Source organism: Triticum urartu, chromosome 2A (genome assembly GCF_056163025.1).
Source record: "Triticum urartu cultivar PI428250 chromosome 2A, HENAU_Tu73, whole genome shotgun sequence".
Classification (NCBI taxonomy): domain Eukaryota; kingdom Viridiplantae; phylum Streptophyta; class Magnoliopsida; order Poales; family Poaceae; genus Triticum; species Triticum urartu.
The window spans coordinates 67,157,375-67,177,516 of record NC_141874.1 but is presented as its reverse complement, the minus strand read 5'-3'; the positions used below and the strand labels follow the sequence as shown (position 1 = coordinate 67,177,516).

At 46.4% G+C, this 20,142-nt stretch overlaps 3 protein-coding genes across 5 annotated transcripts; 1 reads left to right on the top strand and 2 right to left on the bottom strand.

The window, feature by feature from the left end:
• LOC125535646 (vacuolar-sorting receptor 1) lies at positions 1–4,634 on the bottom strand. Of its 2 annotated transcripts, XM_048698717.2 has the most exons (12): positions 3,980–4,634; positions 2,243–2,929; positions 2,054–2,142; positions 1,896–1,965; positions 1,706–1,789; positions 1,530–1,606; positions 1,370–1,451; positions 1,212–1,294; positions 1,061–1,127; positions 827–958; positions 537–643; positions 1–425 (listed from the first exon to the last, which is right to left on the bottom strand). In XM_048698717.2, the coding sequence occupies exons 1-12, from the start codon at positions 4,317–4,319 to the stop codon at positions 321–323; spliced, it is 1,923 nt and encodes a 640-aa protein (XP_048554674.1). In that variant the 5' UTR covers positions 4,320–4,634; the 3' UTR covers positions 1–320. The 2 variants fall into 2 exon arrangements, with proteins under 2 accessions (XP_048554674.1, XP_087399257.1); XM_087543131.1 differs by having other exon boundaries at positions 1,212–1,451; positions 3,980–4,601.
• A 4,503-nt stretch (positions 4,635–9,137) lies between these two features.
• Positions 9,138–18,598, bottom strand: LOC125535642 (tRNA (guanine(26)-N(2))-dimethyltransferase 1-like). Of its 2 annotated transcripts, none has more exons than XM_048698712.2 (13): positions 18,221–18,598; positions 17,755–17,836; positions 17,543–17,664; positions 17,269–17,356; positions 17,009–17,130; positions 15,672–15,811; positions 15,517–15,589; positions 15,353–15,441; positions 15,160–15,265; positions 14,875–15,087; positions 13,263–13,457; positions 13,100–13,177; positions 9,138–9,543 (listed from the first exon to the last, which is right to left on the bottom strand). In XM_048698712.2, exons 1-13 carry the CDS (start codon positions 18,437–18,439, stop codon positions 9,409–9,411), a joined length of 1,662 nt encoding a protein of 553 aa, XP_048554669.1. In that variant the 5' UTR covers positions 18,440–18,598; the 3' UTR covers positions 9,138–9,408. The 2 variants fall into 2 exon arrangements, with proteins under 2 accessions (XP_048554669.1, XP_048554670.1); XM_048698713.2 differs by having other exon boundaries at positions 17,543–17,661; positions 18,221–18,596.
• On the top strand, positions 11,495–12,846 carry LOC147983792 (uncharacterized). Its single transcript, XM_087545653.1, has one exon. It carries the CDS (start codon positions 11,495–11,497, stop codon positions 12,335–12,337), a length of 843 nt encoding a protein of 280 aa, XP_087401779.1. The 3' UTR covers positions 12,338–12,846.
• Positions 18,599–20,142: the final 1,544 nt, after the last annotated feature.

Below are 20,142 nucleotides of genomic sequence, written 5' to 3'. Positions count from 1 at the left end.
TAGGCTAAATGCTCCTCTGGTCTCTTTATTAAGGGCAGCAAAGACGGTTCAGTCGGAACGAACAACAGTATTTACACAATGTTATCAAGCTGAACAAAGACCACGAGCATCGAAATTATGACTAAATGAGGGCTAAACTCCGGTGAGATCCATCCTAAACCTGTCCTCAAAGTTTCAGAAAAAAGGAAAAAAGTGTTTGTCTTTCAGAACCATAAGCTAACCAACCAATCTTCTGAATTCAAAACTCCAGCTCTGAACCCGACCACTCCGACGAGAGAAACTAGCTCTTATGCTCGATCCGTATGTGAAACCTCGGCGTTTCAGATGTCGGCGTGCTCCACATGCCGTTGGTGGCTCGACGTCTCCTGGTTCTCCAGCGGCATGTACTGCGCCATGATCGCGCGGATCTCTGAATCCATGTAGCTCTGCCATGGCATTATTTGGTAACAGCAAAAATGTACATGAGCCTCACATAAATCAGTGCAAAGTCTTTTGCAGAACAGAGTACTAGGAGCGATCATGTTTGAGCATTTTACCCGTAGCCGATATTTGTAGACGGCGTATGCTCCAACTCCCGCGAAACCGAGGCCGAAGAAGATGACCCACATGAAACCCCATCCCAGCGACGAAGTCGCGACCTTGCCTGCACCGGTACCGGAAAAAGCGTCAAATTAGCGCATTGTTATTATAGACAAAGGAAGGACCGTTTGAAGGTGCTACTAGCACATTCCACATTAACACCTTTGAAAGATAAATTAGGAACATGGTGAGACCTGGACCATATATATAGTGAGGTCCCAAAGGAAATTCAGGCTAGGCAACTCACTGATGCAAGTGTCATGCTCTCTCATGTATAGCATGTTGCTACCACCGCAGCCACACTCGTAGCTTCCCCATGTGTTCTCGCAGCTGCAGTCCTTGCACTGGCAGAAGAGCCTCTCTTTGCATTCATCAACATCTGCAAGCGCCAAGCAGAGAGGTACGTATTAAATATGAAAATTTACTTAAGAATATGCAAACATGGTTGTGTAACAATGTTGTTTCTAATGGCGATACCTACCTTCGCAACCGTGTATGCCGTCGCCCTTGAATCCTTGCGGACATTTGCAGCCCTTAGCTTGCTCATTCTGCAGATTTCCAAAATTCAGTTTTGTACTGCACACAGAAGCCATGAGAAAGAAAACTGCAATCTGAAAGAGATGATCTTATACCGAGCAGGCAGAGACAGACTTGCCGTTCCTGGTCTCCTTCCAGCAGCCTCCGTTGTTGATTTGGCATCGACCGACACCAGAAGCTGCCAAACCCATGAACGCATAAAAAGGGTAGCTTGTATGAAGATCATTTTGATTCAGTGGAGAAACAAGTTTACCTTCACAATGGGTGTACCCGTCGCCAACGAACTTGACGCCATTGACAACCGGGCACTCGCAAACCCGCCCACGGAAGGTATCCTAGGAGAAGTTACCCATGGAATTAGAACAAGGATGAGGTAACAATGTGAGCAGCACTTTTCAAGTGAAGTTCACTACCTTGCACGCCGTGAAATTAGTGTTTTTGTCCAGCCAGCAACCTCCATTGTTTTCCAAGCACTGGTTTGTTTGTATGTCTATGCAAGAAGATATGAAGCCCAAAAATTATAAACCATGAAGAATGAAATCCAGGCAGGTTTATTCAACAAACAACAAAAAAGGTGCAAACCACAAACCTTGAGTCAAACAGATGTCGGGTTCGGTCGTCTCCTCAAATCCCGAGCATATCGCTCGTAGCACCGCCCTTTTATCCAGTTTCCCTAAACAGAAATTAAAATAAACACACGTTCAAAAAGAAGAGTAAAACATATATAAACAAGGGAACATTGAGCTGAAAAGAAATGAAGAGTGGGAGAGTGGACGCACCTCTGTACTGTCTGTTATTGACGACGAAAGTCGGCAGTATGGTAACATCCCCTCGAGCACCATGGCCAATCTGAAGGATCAAAGGCATAAACATCAGTCTGCCATCAACCAACGAATCTGCTATGGCTTATATACGAGTTTATCATCAAGAGACTCACTTGAGCATCTTGCTCTGCTTTGAGCACCGGATTGTCTTCGTCGGCGTCGGGGTCTCCGACGCATTGGGTAATCTTGTCAATGTCCATCCCTGTAAAACAAAAACCGCAAACATAAACAAATGGCCAATCATCACCACAAACAAACAATAGAGAGTATATATCATAACGAACAGAGTCAACCACACGCACCAAGCGACTTGATGACACCATGAGCACAATCGGTGGTGTACTTCTTCTCCTTCATGGGGCACCGGATGGCGAAGTCGTGCACATAGTCCCACCACAGCCACGGCTTGCGGCTCTCGTTGGCGACCTTGAAGAGGCAAATCTGGATCAAGTTCTGCACCACGACGTCCTTGCCGTCGTACCCGGTGGTGAAGTCCTGCTCGGGGTCGGGGGCGCAGTAGCGGCCGTGGTTGATGCACTGCGACCGGCACTGCGCGCTCAGGACGAAGGCCTCCGGGCAGTACCAGGTGATGTAGTGCGGCGCGAACTGGGTGTAGCCGCGCTGCTCCAGCACCTGCGCCACCCCGCGGAAGTCCCGGACGAAGCTCATCTGCATGTCGCACTTGGCGCCGCACTCGTCGTTGCTGTTGGTCCAGAACTCGTACTCGACGCGCTCGTCCGGGTGAGGGAGGGACTCTCGCCAGTCCAGGAGCACGTTCACCATGTCGCCGTTCTCGAGGGCGCCCTTGAGGTCGTCGCCGAAGCGTTTGGAGACTAGGGCGGAGGGGACGGTGATGTTCTCGAGGTGCTCCTTGCCGCTGGACTCTGGGGTGTCCATTGTGATGAGGGGCTCTGCTCTGTCGTCGGCGACGAGCACCGCGGCGGCTCCGGCCGTCTGCGCGTTCCATCCCTTGGTTGTGAAGTAGCAGTCTGCACGTTGCAAAGAATTTAAGAACTCTTCTTGGTGATGACTGAAAACAGTGCTAGCCAGTGAGGTTAACACAGTTAAGAGGTACTCAAAATAAGAATATAAGATAGGAAGATGATGGATTTAAGATGATATTACTATCATGGCATTTATCTGCTTTGTTCAACAACTATGGCTGACTGGTATTACGGCACACCTAATCAAACTCGTTTTATGATGATGGCGTTGTGGTAGTAGAGATTTCCTTCTTTTGGACATTACCCTTGTTGATTCTATTTCGCTACACAACTCAAAGTGAATTTCTTATCTATTGCAAGATAGGGAAAAGCATTTTCTGAAGAGAGGTATATGACACCAGACATTGCAGGAAACAGTTCGAGGTGGACGGCCAAATTAGTTCTGTCCCTTGACAGTGGTAAGATCCCCATTCCAACACACGACAAAGATGTGCTAAGTACCTGATTTTTATATAATGCAAGATGGGACAAGTAGCTAACTGAACACAGTTATGCAACTATGCAGGTACCTGTGCCAAGAACCTCTCCACTCAAAGAACATGAGCAAAACATGTGCTATTTCATCAGGAAAGTAGGACCAAACTACATACACCAAAATGTCCAACGGAAGGAAAAGAGGGGTCCCAACTAACCATCCGAAACCCATTTCCTTAACATGGCATTACATAGCTTCGTCGTGCCGTGCCGCGCCGCGTCTCTCGCTGACGAAATTAATTCACTCCAAGAACATGACCAAGACTGAATCCATTATTTTCACATACATACTATGAACAGAAGCCATAGATAACCATATTCTCCAAGGTCCAAATCCTATTGCCGGGTTCCCATTTTAAAACGTGTGGACTCTTAATTAACATCTACTCGTAGCTAGGGAGAATGAGGAAGCAGGTGTATTGAACCATTCGTGCATGCAGTCGGCCGTAATTGCTAGTAGGACAGATTAATTAAAGGGAAACGCACGCGCACCGCCGGTTAAATCACAGGATCGGTCTGACCAAAGTGCAAAGTGGGATGAAGAAGGAGAAGAAAAGAAACCTCCGCGGTCGACGAGGAGGAAGACGGGGAGGCCGCCGGCCTTGGGGTTGAAGGAGAGGCCGAAGTCGGCGAAGGGCTTGCAGGCCTTGGTGTTGGCCTTGGGGTAGACGACGACGCCGTGCATGGTGCCCCCGTACTGCGGCATCCCGAAGTTGCCGATGGCGCACTCGTACACGCCCCGCAGCGCCGCCGGCGACGTCACCCGCAGGCTGTTCTTCTCCACCACGAACCTCCCCTCCACCGCCGCCGTCGCCGCCAGCGCCAGCACCACGAGAAGAAGAAGAAGAAGCCGCGTCCGCACCCATCGCCGCCACCCCGCCGGCGACGATCTCCCTCCCATGACACCTCGCTTGATCGGCGACCCGATCCCTCTCTGGCCAGATGCCGCACGACGATGGAACACGAGCAGGGCGTGGAGGGTCGATGGACGGATCGATGATCTCGGGGAAGAGAGGAGGGTGGCGTCTGAGCGGAAAAGGCGAGCGTGGGTTGAGTGGCAAGGGCGGATGGATTTGACCGGGGGTTGGGAGGGAGAGGAGGAGGGAGAGAGCAGTGGAGTGAGAGAGAGAGAGAGAGAGAGAGAGAGAGAGAGAGAGGAAGGGGGAGGGCGAGGTACGTGGCGGCCTCCTCGTGTGGGGGTTGGAACGCTTCCAAGCCTCCCGCCTTTTGCTTCTGGTGTGTGTTTGTGGCCGTGTCCGTGCTCGCGCGCGCGCTGACGGGGAAAGCCAGCGCTTTTCCGGACGCTGTCATGCTCATGCTCATCCTCATCCGACGAGAAAGACCGAGAGCGTGCCGTGCATTGCATGCATGTGTGGCGCGCGTGAGAGAGGCGGCACCGGGCGCCTTTGTGTGTGGAGCTAGCAATGGGGTGTGGACGGCCAGCATCGATCGGCAGTTCGGCACATCGGGCAGGTAGATTTTCCTTGAGATGGATATATACAAACTTGTTGAAGTTTTTTTTTTTTGAAGTAGGCGCGGCGGGAGTTTTTTTTTTGGGAACATGACTCTACACACCAAATATGGCTCGAGTCGGTGCGTTACCCGTGTGCGCCTTTGTAGGAGTAACTGAGACTACAAAAGTGCTGCTGTTTCTGGCTGAAGAGTGCAGGCTACCACTAGAGAAATGTGCTAACATTTGGTACACATCGTTCTCAACTTTTTCCCTTTTTAGAGGAGAGCACGTAGTTATAGTTGTGTCAAGTTCTACATGTGATTTCAATCTCGAGTTTCTTAGAATCTTGGAAGGGCCAAGGTGGAGGTACTGCCATACGCTTCACGTTCGCGGTGAGTTAGTTCAAGAAATGACACCGGGCTGAACACAAAACACCATGCAAGAGCGTGAGTTTCCTGCTCTGAGACAAAGCTCACTCTTTGGTGACCGTAGCAAGAGAGGAGAAATAAACACGAGCACAGTTTCTTTTCTCTGTGACGGCAAATAAAATTTACATGATCATTCCCCTCCCATGGTGAGGGTTACATGCAACGCAAGAGGAAACCTACATCTGGATGGGAAATCAAACAAGGGAACACGAGGGTCTTGTATATTATTGGCTGGGTCATCCAAACTCAGAGAATCGTCCTGAAAATGTAGGCATCAAAAGTTGCAATGTATGACACTCATGCCTCTGGCTCGGGCTTCTCAAAGAAGGTCTTCTTGATCCAGTCGAATGGCTGCAAAGGAAAATCAAAAGGATCTTCAGAATCATGTAGACCGAGAAACTGAAACTAATAGTGCGATGGTCATGACAAGAAAATTCAGAAGAAAAAACAGACTAACAGCAAAATTATGACTTTGAGATGGGTTAATGAAGATGCAAGATACTGTATTTGGAATTGATTAAGCAACTTATAGAATGGTTTAAATAGAGTAAACACAAACAACATAGGCACACCATGGATCTTCATCATGATTTTAGTTCCAGGTTTCACAAATACAGAAAAGACCAGACATCACAGGGGACAAAAGATGCGAGGAAGAATTTGTGTACCAGACAGACAGACTCGCTCAGTGCGTAAAGTAGCTAAGCCAAGTCATTTAAGTTGCCTCAATCATTGAATGTTCAGTATAGCAGAATGGATGCTTAGATTTTTGGCAAGAGGAGAGGAAATAAAGTTCCATTCGTCAAAAGGCAGAAGGTACCAGTTTCAACCAAAAGAAATCAGATTGTTTGGTTTTAAAGCTCGCCATATAGCCCGTAAAACATACACTGAATAGGACGTATAGACTTAGGTATCTGAGTTCATAACAGAGAGGGCAGACAAAACAATATGAAAAAAATACACGTACGTGCTCCAAATTTTCATAACAGTCAGAAATAGTGGAATACACCAGACTATGTATTCAACAGAAGCGCCTTCTTAGAGAAAAGCAACTATATTGACCATGTTTGAGACCTTCCTGGAGCTAACACGCACAACACACATCTTAGTTATGTGAAACTAAAGGTAAAGAAATCAAGGTGCCTCACAGAAACTATCAGAGGGAGTGAAAGTTAATTCATGACACCAAGATAGAACAATTAGAACTATATGCATTAGAAATTTAGAATGTAGCTAAACTGAAATTGTACGTTGCATCCACATTGTCTTACTCTGTGTCAAGTGTTCTAACATGTACTCCCTCCGTTCCTAAATGTAAGTCTTTGTAGATATTTCAATATGAACTACATACGGATGTATATAGACATAGTTTAGAGTGTAGATTCACTCATTTTGCTCCGTATGTAGTCCATATTAGAATATCTAAAAAGAGTTATATTTAGAAACAGAGGGAGTAGAAGCTTGTGCTGTGCTAAACTTGGTTGTCAAATATCATGTTAGAATGATGTAGATGTGACACTAGCTAATTCAGCATTTGTCCTGAGACATGGTCCATTTATTGCAGAAAGTTCCTATCACGAAGACACCTTAAACGCACGGGTTCGCAAACATAAATCTGTTGCCATCTCAAAATCACTTGGTCTTCTCCTTAACCGTATGCTATCCTACCATACGAATGGAGCACTAATTATATCCAAAGAACAAGTTTTACCACGTACTAAAAAACTTCTGGTAACCCCCCCCCCCCCCCCCCCCCCCCCAAATCACACCATCTCCGCTCGGATCGCCGAGCCTGCTTTCTGATCCATCACGCCGCAGATCTAGGCAAGCAGGCATGGCAAGATCGGATCTAGAGAAACCAAACCCTAACACCCATAGGACAGACTATCTACGGATCGAGCGACGGGTGCAAGAGGAAGCCAGGTTCAAAAGTAGCGGGGTACTGGGCGGTGGATACGATCAAACGCGTAATCGTGAATTGACAGTTTTAACACGGACCTGGACGAGGTAGATGGCGGCGCTGCCGGCGAAGACGCCCCAGGTGGCGAGGGCGGTGACGTCCGTGGGCTGGATGCGGCGGGAGGAGAGGAAGCGGGAGAGGGTGGAGCCGGACGCCGGGAGAGCCATCGCCGCCGCTGATTCGCGTCTTGCTGCTTTTCTCTCTCTCTCTTCTCGGGGGCAGGTGAGGAGATTGGGCGAGAGGAAGGAGAAGACTTGTTAAAATGCTTCTTGCGCGTTCTGATGGGCCTGTTCGGAGACAAGGAAGGAAGTTGCGCATGGGGCCAGTCCATCTGATGGGCCTAAAATTGTATTTAGCCTATTCGGCCATAAGGCCCAAACCATTTCTTCTGTTTTGATTGCTGAATAAATGTTGCTAAAAAAAGATTGCTGAATAAATCAGAATGACGCCATTCACATCCATGGACACCCGTGGAAAGCATTGGCGTCCCTCTTGATACTCACGTCATGGGAAATCTGAAACGAGAGGAAGGCATGGGTGCTCCAGAATGTGTACGCTTCGCCGATGGCTATCCTCGCCAAAATCCGCCGAGAGGCTGCTCGCTGGGCCATCGCCAGTGGGAAACATTTCAACGCACGCATGTCGCGAGAGTAGTTCTTTTAAGGCCATTTTGGCGCCCTCGGGCGTGTGTTCTAACTTTTAAAGCTTCTTCTTAATTAATGAAATGCGGAAAAACCTTTTGCCCATGTTTCATTTTTTTTCTCTTCTTTTTGGCTGAAAGAGGTCTGCAGAGCTATATCTAACGTCACAACTTATAGTGAGAGATGACGGGCACGGCAAGAAAAATGCATTGGTGAGCGTGGTGAAAATTGTGCTTTCCCAACAATAAATCTGGTATGAGGTTTTGAGATCTTTTTTTTTATGGGGGAAGGTTTCGAGATCTTCACTCTTTTAACTTGGCAATGCTTCCTAAGCAAGTGTGGGGTTTGTTGGAATTATCTAATTCCTTGTGTGCTCAAATTCCTCGGGCAAATGGATAGTTGTTGAGGTTCTCTTCCTTCGCCTGGGAGAGTATTATACGGAAACCAATATTCGATGAAAACCGGTGAAAACCACGAGATGAAGATGTTTTAAAGTTTTTTAAAAAATACGGGATGTTAAGAGGATGATGTTTTATTGCCACACAAAAAATCAAATTGATAGACATTACGAGATATGAGCTATAAAAAAGACAAAATCGGCGTTGAATAGTGCTGAACAGTAATCTCACTATCAAGGGCTGAAATTGTCTTTTTTATAGCTCATATCTCGCAATGTATTTCAACTTGAATTTTTGCGCGGCAATAAAACATCATCCTCTGAACATCCCGTATTTTTTTCAGACTTTTTTTGGAATTTTAAAATATGGTTTCCACAAAGTTTTCATTGAATGTTGGTTTTCATATGATATTCTCCCCCTTCGCCTAGCAAAGCTTATTTGTAGGAATACATACTTCATAAAGTTTGACCAAAGTTATACTTAACAATATCAACATCTATAATATTAAAGATATACAATATAAAAGATAATTTTATGACATTTATTTGATATGATTAATGTTGATAGTTTTTCCTATAATTTTGGTCAGTTGTCCTGAAGTTTGACTTGAGAGAAAACTTATATGCAGAGTAAAAAGAAACGAAGAGAGTATTTGAAGAGTAGACAATGGTGAGAGCATTAACCCTTTCGTGAATTAACCAACACCGCTTGTACTTTACATTTGCTACTTCCTCCTCTTTGCCACGGTGTTTCCTTGCATTATACCATATTTGTGCTCTCACTAGTGTGCGGCATAGATGGCTGGTCATTCATTCACTTGACAGGAAAACCCAGCAGAATGAGCTCGAAGGAGAGCCAAGAACAATGTCATACTTACTGATAAGGCATTATTAGTTATTGTGATGGATCATGACCCATTCGACCAACCTCTTCATGGGCCTCTGGTTCAGCTAGGTGGTTAAGGTTCACATTCTGGGATCAGCAGAAACTTGCCGCACCGGGGAGCAAACGTGGACACGGCTGTAGATTATATTTTTCAGAACTTTCTATATGTTCAATTTCAGAATAAAAAGAATGTCCGGCTTCAAGTGTGTCGACGGTGAAAAGAAATTACAATTTGTCAATGGGAAGTATCTTAAGTGGTCTACCGGCCTTCATCTTAGGACCCCAGTGTTTTTCAGGGTTAGGTAGAAATCTTGGGCTCTTCCGTGCAACTAAACCCCCAGTTGCTTGAGAGAACGATGCCTGGTAGTTGTCAAACCAGTAAAAAAAAGGGGACAAAAATTAGATATAGGAAAAGTAATCAATGAAATCAACTGGAATACTGAATGGAATAACAGAGGCTTCAGAAGTATGAAAGGTCGAATTGTATAATTGCTTAGTTTATATAACTTACTTATGTCCACAGATAAGCATATTTCTGGAATAATCACTACACGGGAAGTCAGGGAATATATGTCGGCGAAGGAAAACACCTACCTTAATATATGGAATGAACAAAGTGGTGGCCAAATTGTGACTGGTGTGCAAAACAGGGCAATAATTGATCCTTCTAAACCAATACAAAAATGCAATAGTTTGTATGCTTCCAGTTAGCGCAACATCAGGTCAGTATTAGGTCTCTGTGCACAATAATTTGAGGTCTCTCTACAGATGGTTTCCGAGATTTCAGCCGGGTTTCTATAACTTTGACCAAAGTATCCAGATACATTTAAAATCAGCAAAATAGACAGGGTTCTACTAGGAGAGAGCTAGGACACAGTAAAAATTGATCACTTCTGGTTACTTGTACCAATTGAAATCCCAGCAGAGAGCTTGACTAGTGCTAGTGTTATGACCGGCATAGGGGCTTAGCCCAGTGGGTTATGGCCCAAGTATCTTAATTAGGGGCTTAGCCCAATTATCTTATCGTATTAGGATCGTTTGTTTAGGAGTCAAGTAAACCTCTCTATATAAGGAGAGGAGATATATCAATCTAATCAAGCAAGAAGCAATCAATATTTGCTCGGCTTCTCTTAGGGAGCCGGGAGACCTAAACCCTAGATGCCTCCTGCTTTCGCCGCCGCTGCTCCCGTCGCAAGGACGGCGCCACGCCGCCGGCCGCCGCGCACCAGCCCTCGCCCTTCCCCCTCCTTCCCCTACAACCTACGCCCTAGATTCCTAGCTCCTACCAATTTGGTATCCAGAGACTTGGGTCCGATCATGTCTTCGTCAACACCGTCGCCGCCGCTGCCCGCCTCCACCACCGCGCCGATGACGTCCGCCCCGATGACCACCGCCGGGGCCTACACGCTGTCGGGCCCGGTCACCACCGCGGGCTCCTCACCGCCGCCGGCACCCATCACGTCCGCGCCGCCGACGACCGCCGTCTTCACGCCGGAACAGATGACCAGCACGCTGCGGGATCTCATGATGGCCGTCCAAGGGCTCCACCTCAACCAGTACCACCAGCATATGGTTGGGCCGTACGCACCTCCGCCGGCTGCGCCGATCGCCGCCTACGGTCACCCCACGCTGCCATGGCCGTCCCAGGGCGCGCCTACCTACAGCGGGCAGCCGCTGCTGCCGTTCCAGGCAGGCTCCCCCGCGCTGCCGTGGCCGTCCCAGGGCGCGCCTACCTACAGCGGGCAGCCGCTGTTACCGTTCCAGGCGGGTCCCCCTGCGCTGCCGTGGCCGGCCCAGGGCGCGCCGGCCTGCACCAGGCTGCCGCTACTTGCCGTTCCAGGCAGGGCACCCCGGCGAGACCACTCCAGCCGCGGCTCCTCTGTGGCATCTGCCGCCGTTGCCAGCTACGGCTCCCCTATGGCATCTGCAGCCGCCTTCCCCCGTGGCAACCGACGCACCCGCCCACCCTCCACAGCCGACGCTGCAACCACCGGCGCTACCTCTGCCCAGCTCAGGGGCGTCCTCGCTGGCCGGCCTTTTGATACATGAGGTCCGGTTTTCGGCCTCCCCGTCGCCACTACCAGCTTGGGCGGCTGGGTCTTCGCCATCGCCGGTCTACACCACAGCTCCGGAGCAGCCGACCCCGTTTTCGTAGTTCGGCGGGCCATCCAGCTCCGCGGGTCCTTACCCGGAGTACTCCGACCAGGCGCCACCCGCCTCGCTGCTCCGCACCTCCGAGCCAGCTCGACACGGCGCTCCGACCCAGACGCCGCCGCGGTTCGCCAAGATCGACTTCGCCACCTATGACGGCATGGAGGACCCCCTCAACTGGCTCAACCAGTTCTTTCGCGGGCAGCACACCCTCGCCTCGAAGCGCACCTGGCTCGCCTCTTACCACCTCCGCGGCGCGGCACAGACCTGGTACTACGCCCTCGAGCAGGACAAGGGCAGCATTCCCCCTTGGGAGCGCTTCCGCGAGCTCTGCCTCCTTCGTTTTGGGCCCCCAATCCGCGGGAGCCGCCTGGCGGAGCTAGGCCGCCTTCCCTTCACCTCCACGGTTCAGGACTTCGCCGACCGTTTCCAGGCCCTGGCATGCCACACGTCAGGTGTGACGGCGCAGCAGCGGGCCGACCTCTTTGTCGGTGGACTTCCGGATCACATCCGCGTGGACGTGGAGCTTCGGGGACCCCAGGATATCCAGACGGCCATGTACTATGCCCGCGCGTTCGAGCGCCGCGCGGTGGCCGTCCAGCAGGAGTCACCGTCCCAGGCCACTGGGTCGCTACCCTGGCCAGATCCCGCTCAGGGTCAGCCTGCTCAGTCTTTCGCGGCACCCCTCGCCGCGACCGCGGCTCGCCCGTTTCGCCGGCTCACCTCGGCCGAGCTACTCGAGCGTCGCCGCCAAGGGTTGTGCTTCAACTGCGACGAGCCCTACACGCCCGGCCACGCCTGCCCGCGACTCTTCTACCTGGAGGTTGCAGACTACATTCCGGAGGACCCGTCGCCGCCGACCTTGCCGCCCCAGCTGTCGCGAAGGTGTTTGACGCTGGTTGATCACCTCGAGGAGTTCAGCAAGCGCTTCCCCACCTTACAGCTCGAGGACAAGCTATTTGTGCAGGCGGGGAGAAGTGTTATGACCGGCATAGGGGCTTAGCCCAGTGGGTTATGGCCCAAGTATCTTAATTAGGGGCTTAGCCCAATTATCTTATCGTATTAGGATCGTTTGCTTAGGAGTCAAGTAAACCTCTCTATATAAGGAGAGGAGATGTATCAATCTAATCAAGCAAGAAGCAATCAATATTTGCTCGGCTTCCCTTAGGGAGCTGGGAGACCTAAACCCTAGACGCCTCCTGCTTTCGCCGCCGCTGCTCCCGTCGCAAGGACGGCGCCACGCCGCCGGCCGCCGCGCACCAGCCCTCGCCCTTTCCCCTCCTTCCCCTACAACCTACGCCCTAGATCCGGTAGGGCCCTAGCTCCTACCAGCTAGTCTGGATCGTGTTGCTCAGAAAATCATGAGGCCAACCCGTCAGGAATAACAGAGATACATAAAACCAAACACCAATGGTACAAGGAATGGTTTGCTTTCACTTAAACATAACATTCAGGCAACGATTAAAACATTAGGGAAACAGAGCGCCGTTAATGAGAAGAGCCCTTAGCTCAGCTCAAGCTTAACAAGAGTGGAATATTAGTACTGTGTCCAAGTCACTCATGGTTAGCTTCACATAGTTCTGTCAGATTAATACAAGAAACAAACACAAGCTTCTGATGTCTGATCACAAGACCATAAAGTAAAAACTCATGCTTAAAATAAGCAAAAATTTGCAAGCATATGTAACTCACTTTTGCATAGAAACATTTTACTTCTCATGCATTGTTCATAAAAGGATACTAAGCTGTGTTTTATGATCCATACCTGCAATTGAGGCTCTTGGGAAAGTATCCTGCTACCTGGAAGATTCTCAGGTTGAGATTTTACCGGGTGAAGCTTGACCTGCAGGCACAGGAAGCCAATTAATGAAAAGTCTGCTGTGTCTGATACTCTGATTAACCAAGAAAATCTGAGATTTCTATCATACCCAACATCGCATGATGTCCCAAATTACAGACATTGGTGCATCTGTTTTCAGAGCTAGCGGATCCGCATGGCTACCTGATATTTGATAGCCAGCATTTCTTATAGCCGAATGAAACATAACCATGGTTGGATTGGTGCACTTCAATGTTGCACATATACTGTGAAGACTGACGAATAAAGGTGCATTGGGCAATTCCTGCACAAGAAAATCCCTTGTGATTTATGGATCCAATATAAACAACAGAATGTTAACATCTCAATGTATGTTCGATTCAGAGATTCTTTGTTTTAATGCATGCTATTTCAAATCGGGCCATTTATTTTAGCATAACATCATGTCTAAGAACTAGAGGTTATGGCTCCCAAGAAGAGCTAACCTGATTGGTGGAAATGGTATTCCAAATTGCCAGAAATAAAGTTAGTGTGCCATGAAGGATACCAGCTGCTGAGAGTGAAGGTTGATGTTCTTTCCTACCAGATACATATCGTGGTAGACAGATTGTTGTCAGGAATGGCATTGTTCTGGTGCAAGTGCAGATTCTGACATTCTTGGGTTTTTTGCAGATTCTGAGCACAGTTTAATATCCCAGATATCTCCCCTACCTGGCGATGTTAACACACTATCTGATTACCACCAACTCTACGAAATACTCAAATTTTGGCAAAGCCTCCTGTGTTTATGGGGACATCCACGGCAGACAATTTAGAATTATAACAGATAACATCCATATGACTCAATTAATCAATCACGCAGTTCATCGTTCTCAACATGTCTAGACTCGGTGGTAATCAGATAGTGTGGTAGCTTTCACCAGGTAGGGGAGATATCTGGGATGTTACACACAACACAGGGCATCCAATGGGTTTCCAGAATGCATATCAGGCAGGCCATTTACATAAAGATTTGTCGCTACCTTTTGGTCTGGGAATGTTTAACACCTTCCTAGAATCAGATGCAAGCAAGTCTATATCACTTCAATTGGAGGAGTGTGTAAACCAAGGGTTAAAAGTTATACTCGAAAAAGCAAGGATAATGCTGGACACTGCCATTAACTGTCTCCAGATGAGTTTCTGTTGCGGAGTGTGTAACCATGTAGCACGCGTAGACCTCCTCCAGTTAACGCATCAGTGCACTGGAACGAATACTGATACTCAACCAGTGGGCAGCCATTCTGCTGGACTTTTAGTCTAACGGAAAGTTCATTTTCGCTATCAACAAAATCAAGAATTTATTCAGTACTATTCTTCTTTTTTCTTTTTGTTAGTGACTTCGCCTTACAGAGATACGAGGTTATTTTACTACACAAAACCCGAGCCTGACACCAAAAATAACCATACAAAGTGATTTAAGTGCAAATATATTTGGATGCCCATTTGCCTATGCTGCCAACGTGACACTTGTACATATACCATTCAAGTAATGAATCAGAATATATGCACATCCGCGAATAGCTTCTATCCTATCAGCTTCTTTCTTAAACAATTCTGTATTAAAAGCATTAAAATTCACTAATCTGTACACTTTTCGTCCTGTTCATGTTTCATTTCCTCTAACATAATAATCAGCAGTCAACATAAGCATAACCAAAAGAGAAGACAAACCAAAATAGTACCTCTGATACTGACGTTAGTATAGCTGAAATTTTTGCATAAGCTTGATATAAACCACTTGTTGCTCGGATATTTGATAAAATGGAAGCAGCCCAATCCCTGTCATGTATTGGATCACTCCATATAGGCCCCCCCATAACAAATTTACCGCCACACTCAGAACACTCTTGAGGCACAGTAGGGCAAAAATTTGGTAGAGGAATATTCCTCTTATCCTGGATCAGAGGATCATATTCATAAGCATGCCATGCAAAACAATGGAACAAGAAAAGAGGAGTAGAGTCTACCTTTGAGTTTATTCTTCCAACATTTTGTAAGTGAAATGAATTGCAACCAACACATTGATATACATGTGAAAATTTGAGAGGTGAGCTTTTCACCGTGCTAGCCGACCTGCACAGTGAAAGAGGCACATTGGTAAGATCAATTTGTGGGAAACCATATTACAAACACCAAGGAGAGGCAGAGGCAGGAGACAACGTGAAGATTCGCACAAAAACCCTAATGTAGAAATCCATGTGCACTGATATGACAGGAACTATATAGCGCTTGTGGCGGATAGCATGTGACTGCAAGCAAAACAAGGAAAATGAATTGATGGATCGTCATAATGACTGTGAATAGAAGAGACTCTCAGATCTAACCTCGATGCAGGCAAGAAGAATTCTCAAGGCCATCTCATGGCGGTATTTGCCTCTTACTGGATAAGAACCATATCTGCAGGTATAGATAACTGTTATGGTAGAATTAAATGATGTAGTCATGCAGTTGATGATTGATAATCGAATATTAAACTCACTTGGAAAAACAAACTTCTGCATTGCCCCCAGCAAGCACTGCCATGTCTGTAGCTGAGCACATCAAGATACCACCATCTGCAACACATTGAACTGCTGAATCAAGGAATGCAGCTGGTGATCCATAAGGATCAAGATCAACCTGATTCAGCAAGTACATAGGACATCAATACAGCATGATATGGATGCATATTATCCTCAAACGCGAGGAAAAGTGACCACGTGCAGATGGAAACAAAAGAAGAGGATATGATATGATTTTAACAATTCACTGCAAAGAAGTAGTTCCCTTGGTCAATGTGTCACCCTCGCATGTGTGCAATCAAAATTCCCTAACTTTGACAACATACAGAAATATCTATGCTAGTTGCATGGAAAGGTGACAAATAGACCAGTCATCATTCACCGAAAGTACATTCATAACACTGTCCTTTTAGACTTCTTTGGTAGTGTGAAGCTATTGCGCGGAGAAGATGGCCAGGACGGCCCAGCGTGAAAAGATGAGATACTAGAATGGGGATAAGAATAACATCTATATAAAGGGCTGTCTGAACCAATTACCGACTAAGCTCACTGGGATACATACTATACTTCTACTAACTGACTCAATCTCTAATATACTTCCCAACTGATTACAGATTCAACTTCCTGATTTTTGCTGGATACCGGACTGTCGTGGAGTGCTGGACACACTGGCCGTTCTTGCCGCACATGTAGTTGCTGCCGCCGCCATGATACTCTTACTGCCAGGCCCATTGTCCACAGCATTGTTGCAAAACATAATAATTAAATTTTATGTGTATGGATACCATACATACCAAAATTCACAAACTTAATATTTATAAACAGAGGAATAGCCATATTACAGCAATGATGTGAGTGCGCTGTGCCACTATTTCCTATATGTAAGAAAGTAAATAAAAAAAACTTGGAACACCAAGTGTTTGATTTCTATGCAAGACATAAGGTATTACAGTATTGACACGCTGCAAGTGTCTAGAAACAGATTCGCACGAGTAATCGTGTCGGCTATATGTTTTTGTTTCTTACTTTTGTAGGATGTAGCATTGCAGCGTGATATGCAAAAATATTAGGCAATACTAAATTCTACGACACTGAGTTCTGAATTTGCCAGCTTATATATAGAAACATAATTTATATCTGCTTGATTTGATTTTCTACTCAGTCAGGAACACAAATATGAAGTAATATAGCAAATACAATAGCTACTTGTCCAAAAATGTGTAACTGCCATTTAATTTTCCTCGGCACTCAAACTGATACATAACAAATGATTCGAGAGTTACATTTCTATTAAAGTAAAGTAGTAAAGCCATACCACATCAAATTCTTTAGGGTGAGTGAGCATGTAAATGCGAGCGTCAGCAAGATGTGGCACCACCTTCGAAGATGCAAGAATGCCATTGTGATAGATATTTCTCTTACAGGATTCTATAGCAACTGCAGTTAATCAAACAAATGTTTAGCATCATCAGACATAAAATAGGGTGTTATTTCCAAGGACTCAAAATATACTTCGCAACCAAAAGATTTCTGAAAATTCATCTGAAACATTCTGACAGAAATATCAGAATGTACCTTCATTATTGTCAAGAGCTATAACTTCCCCAATTCCATCCACCTCAAGTGCATATCGGATAGCTCTTAACCCTGATGCAGCCAAAGCCTACAAAATTCATGACAAGAAGGATCTGAAGTGAAAAGATAGGCATTGTTTATGCAAATACTACTGCCGTACTAAGGTTATGTACATAATTTAAAAATGGGAGAACTTCCAGAAGAAATATACTATATCATAGCACATCACAGCTTGAACTGATCATTATTAAACAACAGGACTTCATAAATGCACCTCAAGAACTTTAGGTGCTTTAAGGCTCGATTCCTCTCTCAATGCAGTGTCTTCAGATCCTGTGGTAGCAGGGTCCAATCCATCGGCATGCTGCTCCGGCGGTATTTCAGCACGCCTGCCTGCTGCATCACAGAAATCGCTCAAGCATTGGTGCACCTTTTAAACGGAAAAAGGTTTGTAAACTAGCAGTGCGAATTGTGTCCAAAGAGTACCTTTTAATTGGGTATCATGCTCTTCCTGTCTTTTCGAAATAAACCATCTCAAAACAGCAATGGAAAGGTCTCTGTTGTTAACCTGGTGAGAATCGAATTCATAAGTACAAACAACTTGAACATATTTCTAAAGCTACCATCAGACGAAAATCCGAATTTCCAGAGGAAATATTGGATAGTAACCACAGTAGATTGTTCTTTTGTGAGTTGTGATGATACTGTTTGACAGTGAAGCTGCAGCAGCCATGGGTTCTAGCAGTATATAGCAACTTGTTTAGTCTGTAATTCTTGCAGTTCTAACGAAATGAACCGAAATCATCAAACAGATGACCACTACTATTATTTTCCAGAAGGAACGACTGCACTACTGTTCGTGCAACCATCAGGTGAAGCAGCAATGGCATCAGCCTGACAAAAGAAAATCAAATCTGCAGCACACGTAGACAAGAAGCAAAGGAGGCGAAACCTGAGCCTTGTTGAAGAAGACCGAATTGGACTTGTCCGCGAATATCTCCGCCCGCCCTTCCCTGACGGTCTCCGGGGCCGCGGCTATCTCCGGCGGCTCCGAGGCGGAGGCGGAGGAGGACGAGCAGGGACAGGAGGCGAACCAGAGGCTGAGGACGCGATTTGTGGAGGAATGCACGCGCGTGCTGAGGAAGCGAGAGAAACCACATGCTATGGTCATCAAATCGCCCGAGGACGCCGCATGGGGAGGAAGGAGTCGCGACGGCGAGCGGGCGGGCGGAGGCGGCCGTCGACCTTGGGGCGCCGGAAAAGTGTGCTTCTTGGATAACAGGGGGAGTGCTTGCTGCGTCTGCGGGTGCGCGACGCGCCGGAGGTGGGGGGTTCGGGCTAGCTGGGCCACCGCGTGAATGGGCCATCGGCTCTTTTAACCGAGCCCAAATGCACCTGTTAATCAACTATTTGAAATTGTCTAAAAAAATCAAGTATTTGAAAAATGTTAAATGTGTTTACAAAAAATGTTGACCATGTGTTAAAAAAATTTAGTCAAGCATTTGAAAAATGTTAAATATGTATTAAAAATGTTAATCTTGTACTTCAAAGATGTTAATAAAACATTTGAAAAAAGTTAAGTGTGTATACAAAAAATGTTGACCATGTATTGAAAAATAATTAAATGTGTATTTGAAAAATACATTAGATATATACCAAAAACGTACTATGTGTATAAAAAATTTCAAAAATGTTAATCATGTATAAAAATGTTGAATCTGTACTGAAAAAAAGATGTATTGAACAAAAAGGAACCGATGAAAATCAACAAAAACTAAAGAAAAGCAAAGAAACCCAAAAAGAAAACAAAGAAAACAAAAACAAAAGAATGAAAAACCGAAGAGACCAATTCAAAAGAATGAAAGCGAGAAAAGTGATGAAAACAAAGGAAAAAACGAAGAAATAAAGAAAGAGGAGGCACGCTGGAGGAGAGCAGGGTGCAACGGCGGGTCACTAGGAGGCCGAGAAGATGACAAGGGCGCCAGCGATTGAGGCTCTCTGGATTCTATTCGTCGACCTCATAAATCTCTGGCATCCATGGCATGCACCAAGCATAGGAGGAGGAGGCGCCCATGCCGCCTAGCCCCTTTCCCCCTCGAGCCAACGCCACCGTGCGCCATGGCCGCGAGCTGGGCCGGCCTCCTGCACCACAGCCGCGTGCACCCCTGGTTGCAGTCTCGCTTGCGCGCACTCCTGCAGCCCCACGCGCGTCCTCTATGAGTATTTAACAAAAAACTACCACATTTCATGGAACCGTGCCTACAAACTGAAGGAAATATGCCCTAGAGGCAATAATAAAGTTATTATTTATTTCCTTATATCATGATAAATGTTTATTATTCATGCTAGAATTGTATTAACCGGAAACATAATACATGTGTGAATACATAGACAAACAGAGTGTCACTAGTATGCCTCTACTTGACTAGCTCGTTGATCAAAGATGGTTATGTTTCCTAACCATAGACATAAGTTGTCATTTGATTAACGGGATCACATCATTAGGAGAATGATGTGATTGACCTGACCCATTCCGTTAGCTTAGCACTTGATCGTTTAGTTTGTTGTTATTGCTTTCTTCATGACTTATACATGTTCCTATGACTATGAGATTATGCAACTCCCGTTTACCGGAGGAACACTTTGTGTGCCACCAAACGTCACAACGTAACTGGGTGATTATAAAGGTGCTCTATAGGTGTCTCCAAAGGTACTTGTTGGGTTGGCGTATTTCGAGATTAAGATTTGTCACTCCGATTGTTGGAGAGGTATCTCTGGGCCCACTCGGTAATGCACATCACTATAAGCCTTGCAAGCATTGCAACTAATAAGTTAGTTGCGGGATGATGTATTACGGAACGAGTAAAGAGACTT

What these genes read in the sequence shown, in the direction of transcription:
- LOC125535646 (XM_087543131.1), bottom strand. Translation starts at nt 4,319, where the DNA reads ATGGGAGGGAGATCGTCGCCGGCGGGGTGGCGGCGATGGGTGCGGACG. An exon ending in CAATAACAGACAGTACAGAG is followed by an intron (nt 1,790 to 1,895) that starts GTGCGTCCACTC and finishes ATTTCTGTTTAG; the next exon opens with GGAAACTGGATAAAAGGGCG. An exon ending in CGACATCTGTTTGACTCAAG is followed by an intron (nt 1,607 to 1,705) that starts GTTTGTGGTTTG and finishes CTTCTTGCATAG; the next exon opens with ACATACAAACAAACCAGTGC.
- LOC125535642 (XM_048698712.2), bottom strand. Translation starts at nt 18,439, where the DNA reads ATGACCATAGCATGTGGTTTCTCTCGCTTCCTCAGCACGCGCGTGCAT. An exon ending in GCAGAAGTTTGTTTTTCCAA is followed by an intron (nt 15,590 to 15,671) that starts GTGAGTTTAATA and finishes CTATACCTGCAG; the next exon opens with ATATGGTTCTTATCCAGTAA. An exon ending in TTCTTCTTGCCTGCATCGAG is followed by an intron (nt 15,442 to 15,516) that starts GTTAGATCTGAG and finishes TTTTGCTTGCAG; the next exon opens with TCACATGCTATCCGCCACAA.
- LOC147983792 (XM_087545653.1), top strand. Translation starts at nt 11,495, where the DNA reads ATGGAGGACCCCCTCAACTGGCTCAACCAGTTCTTTCGCGGGCAGCAC.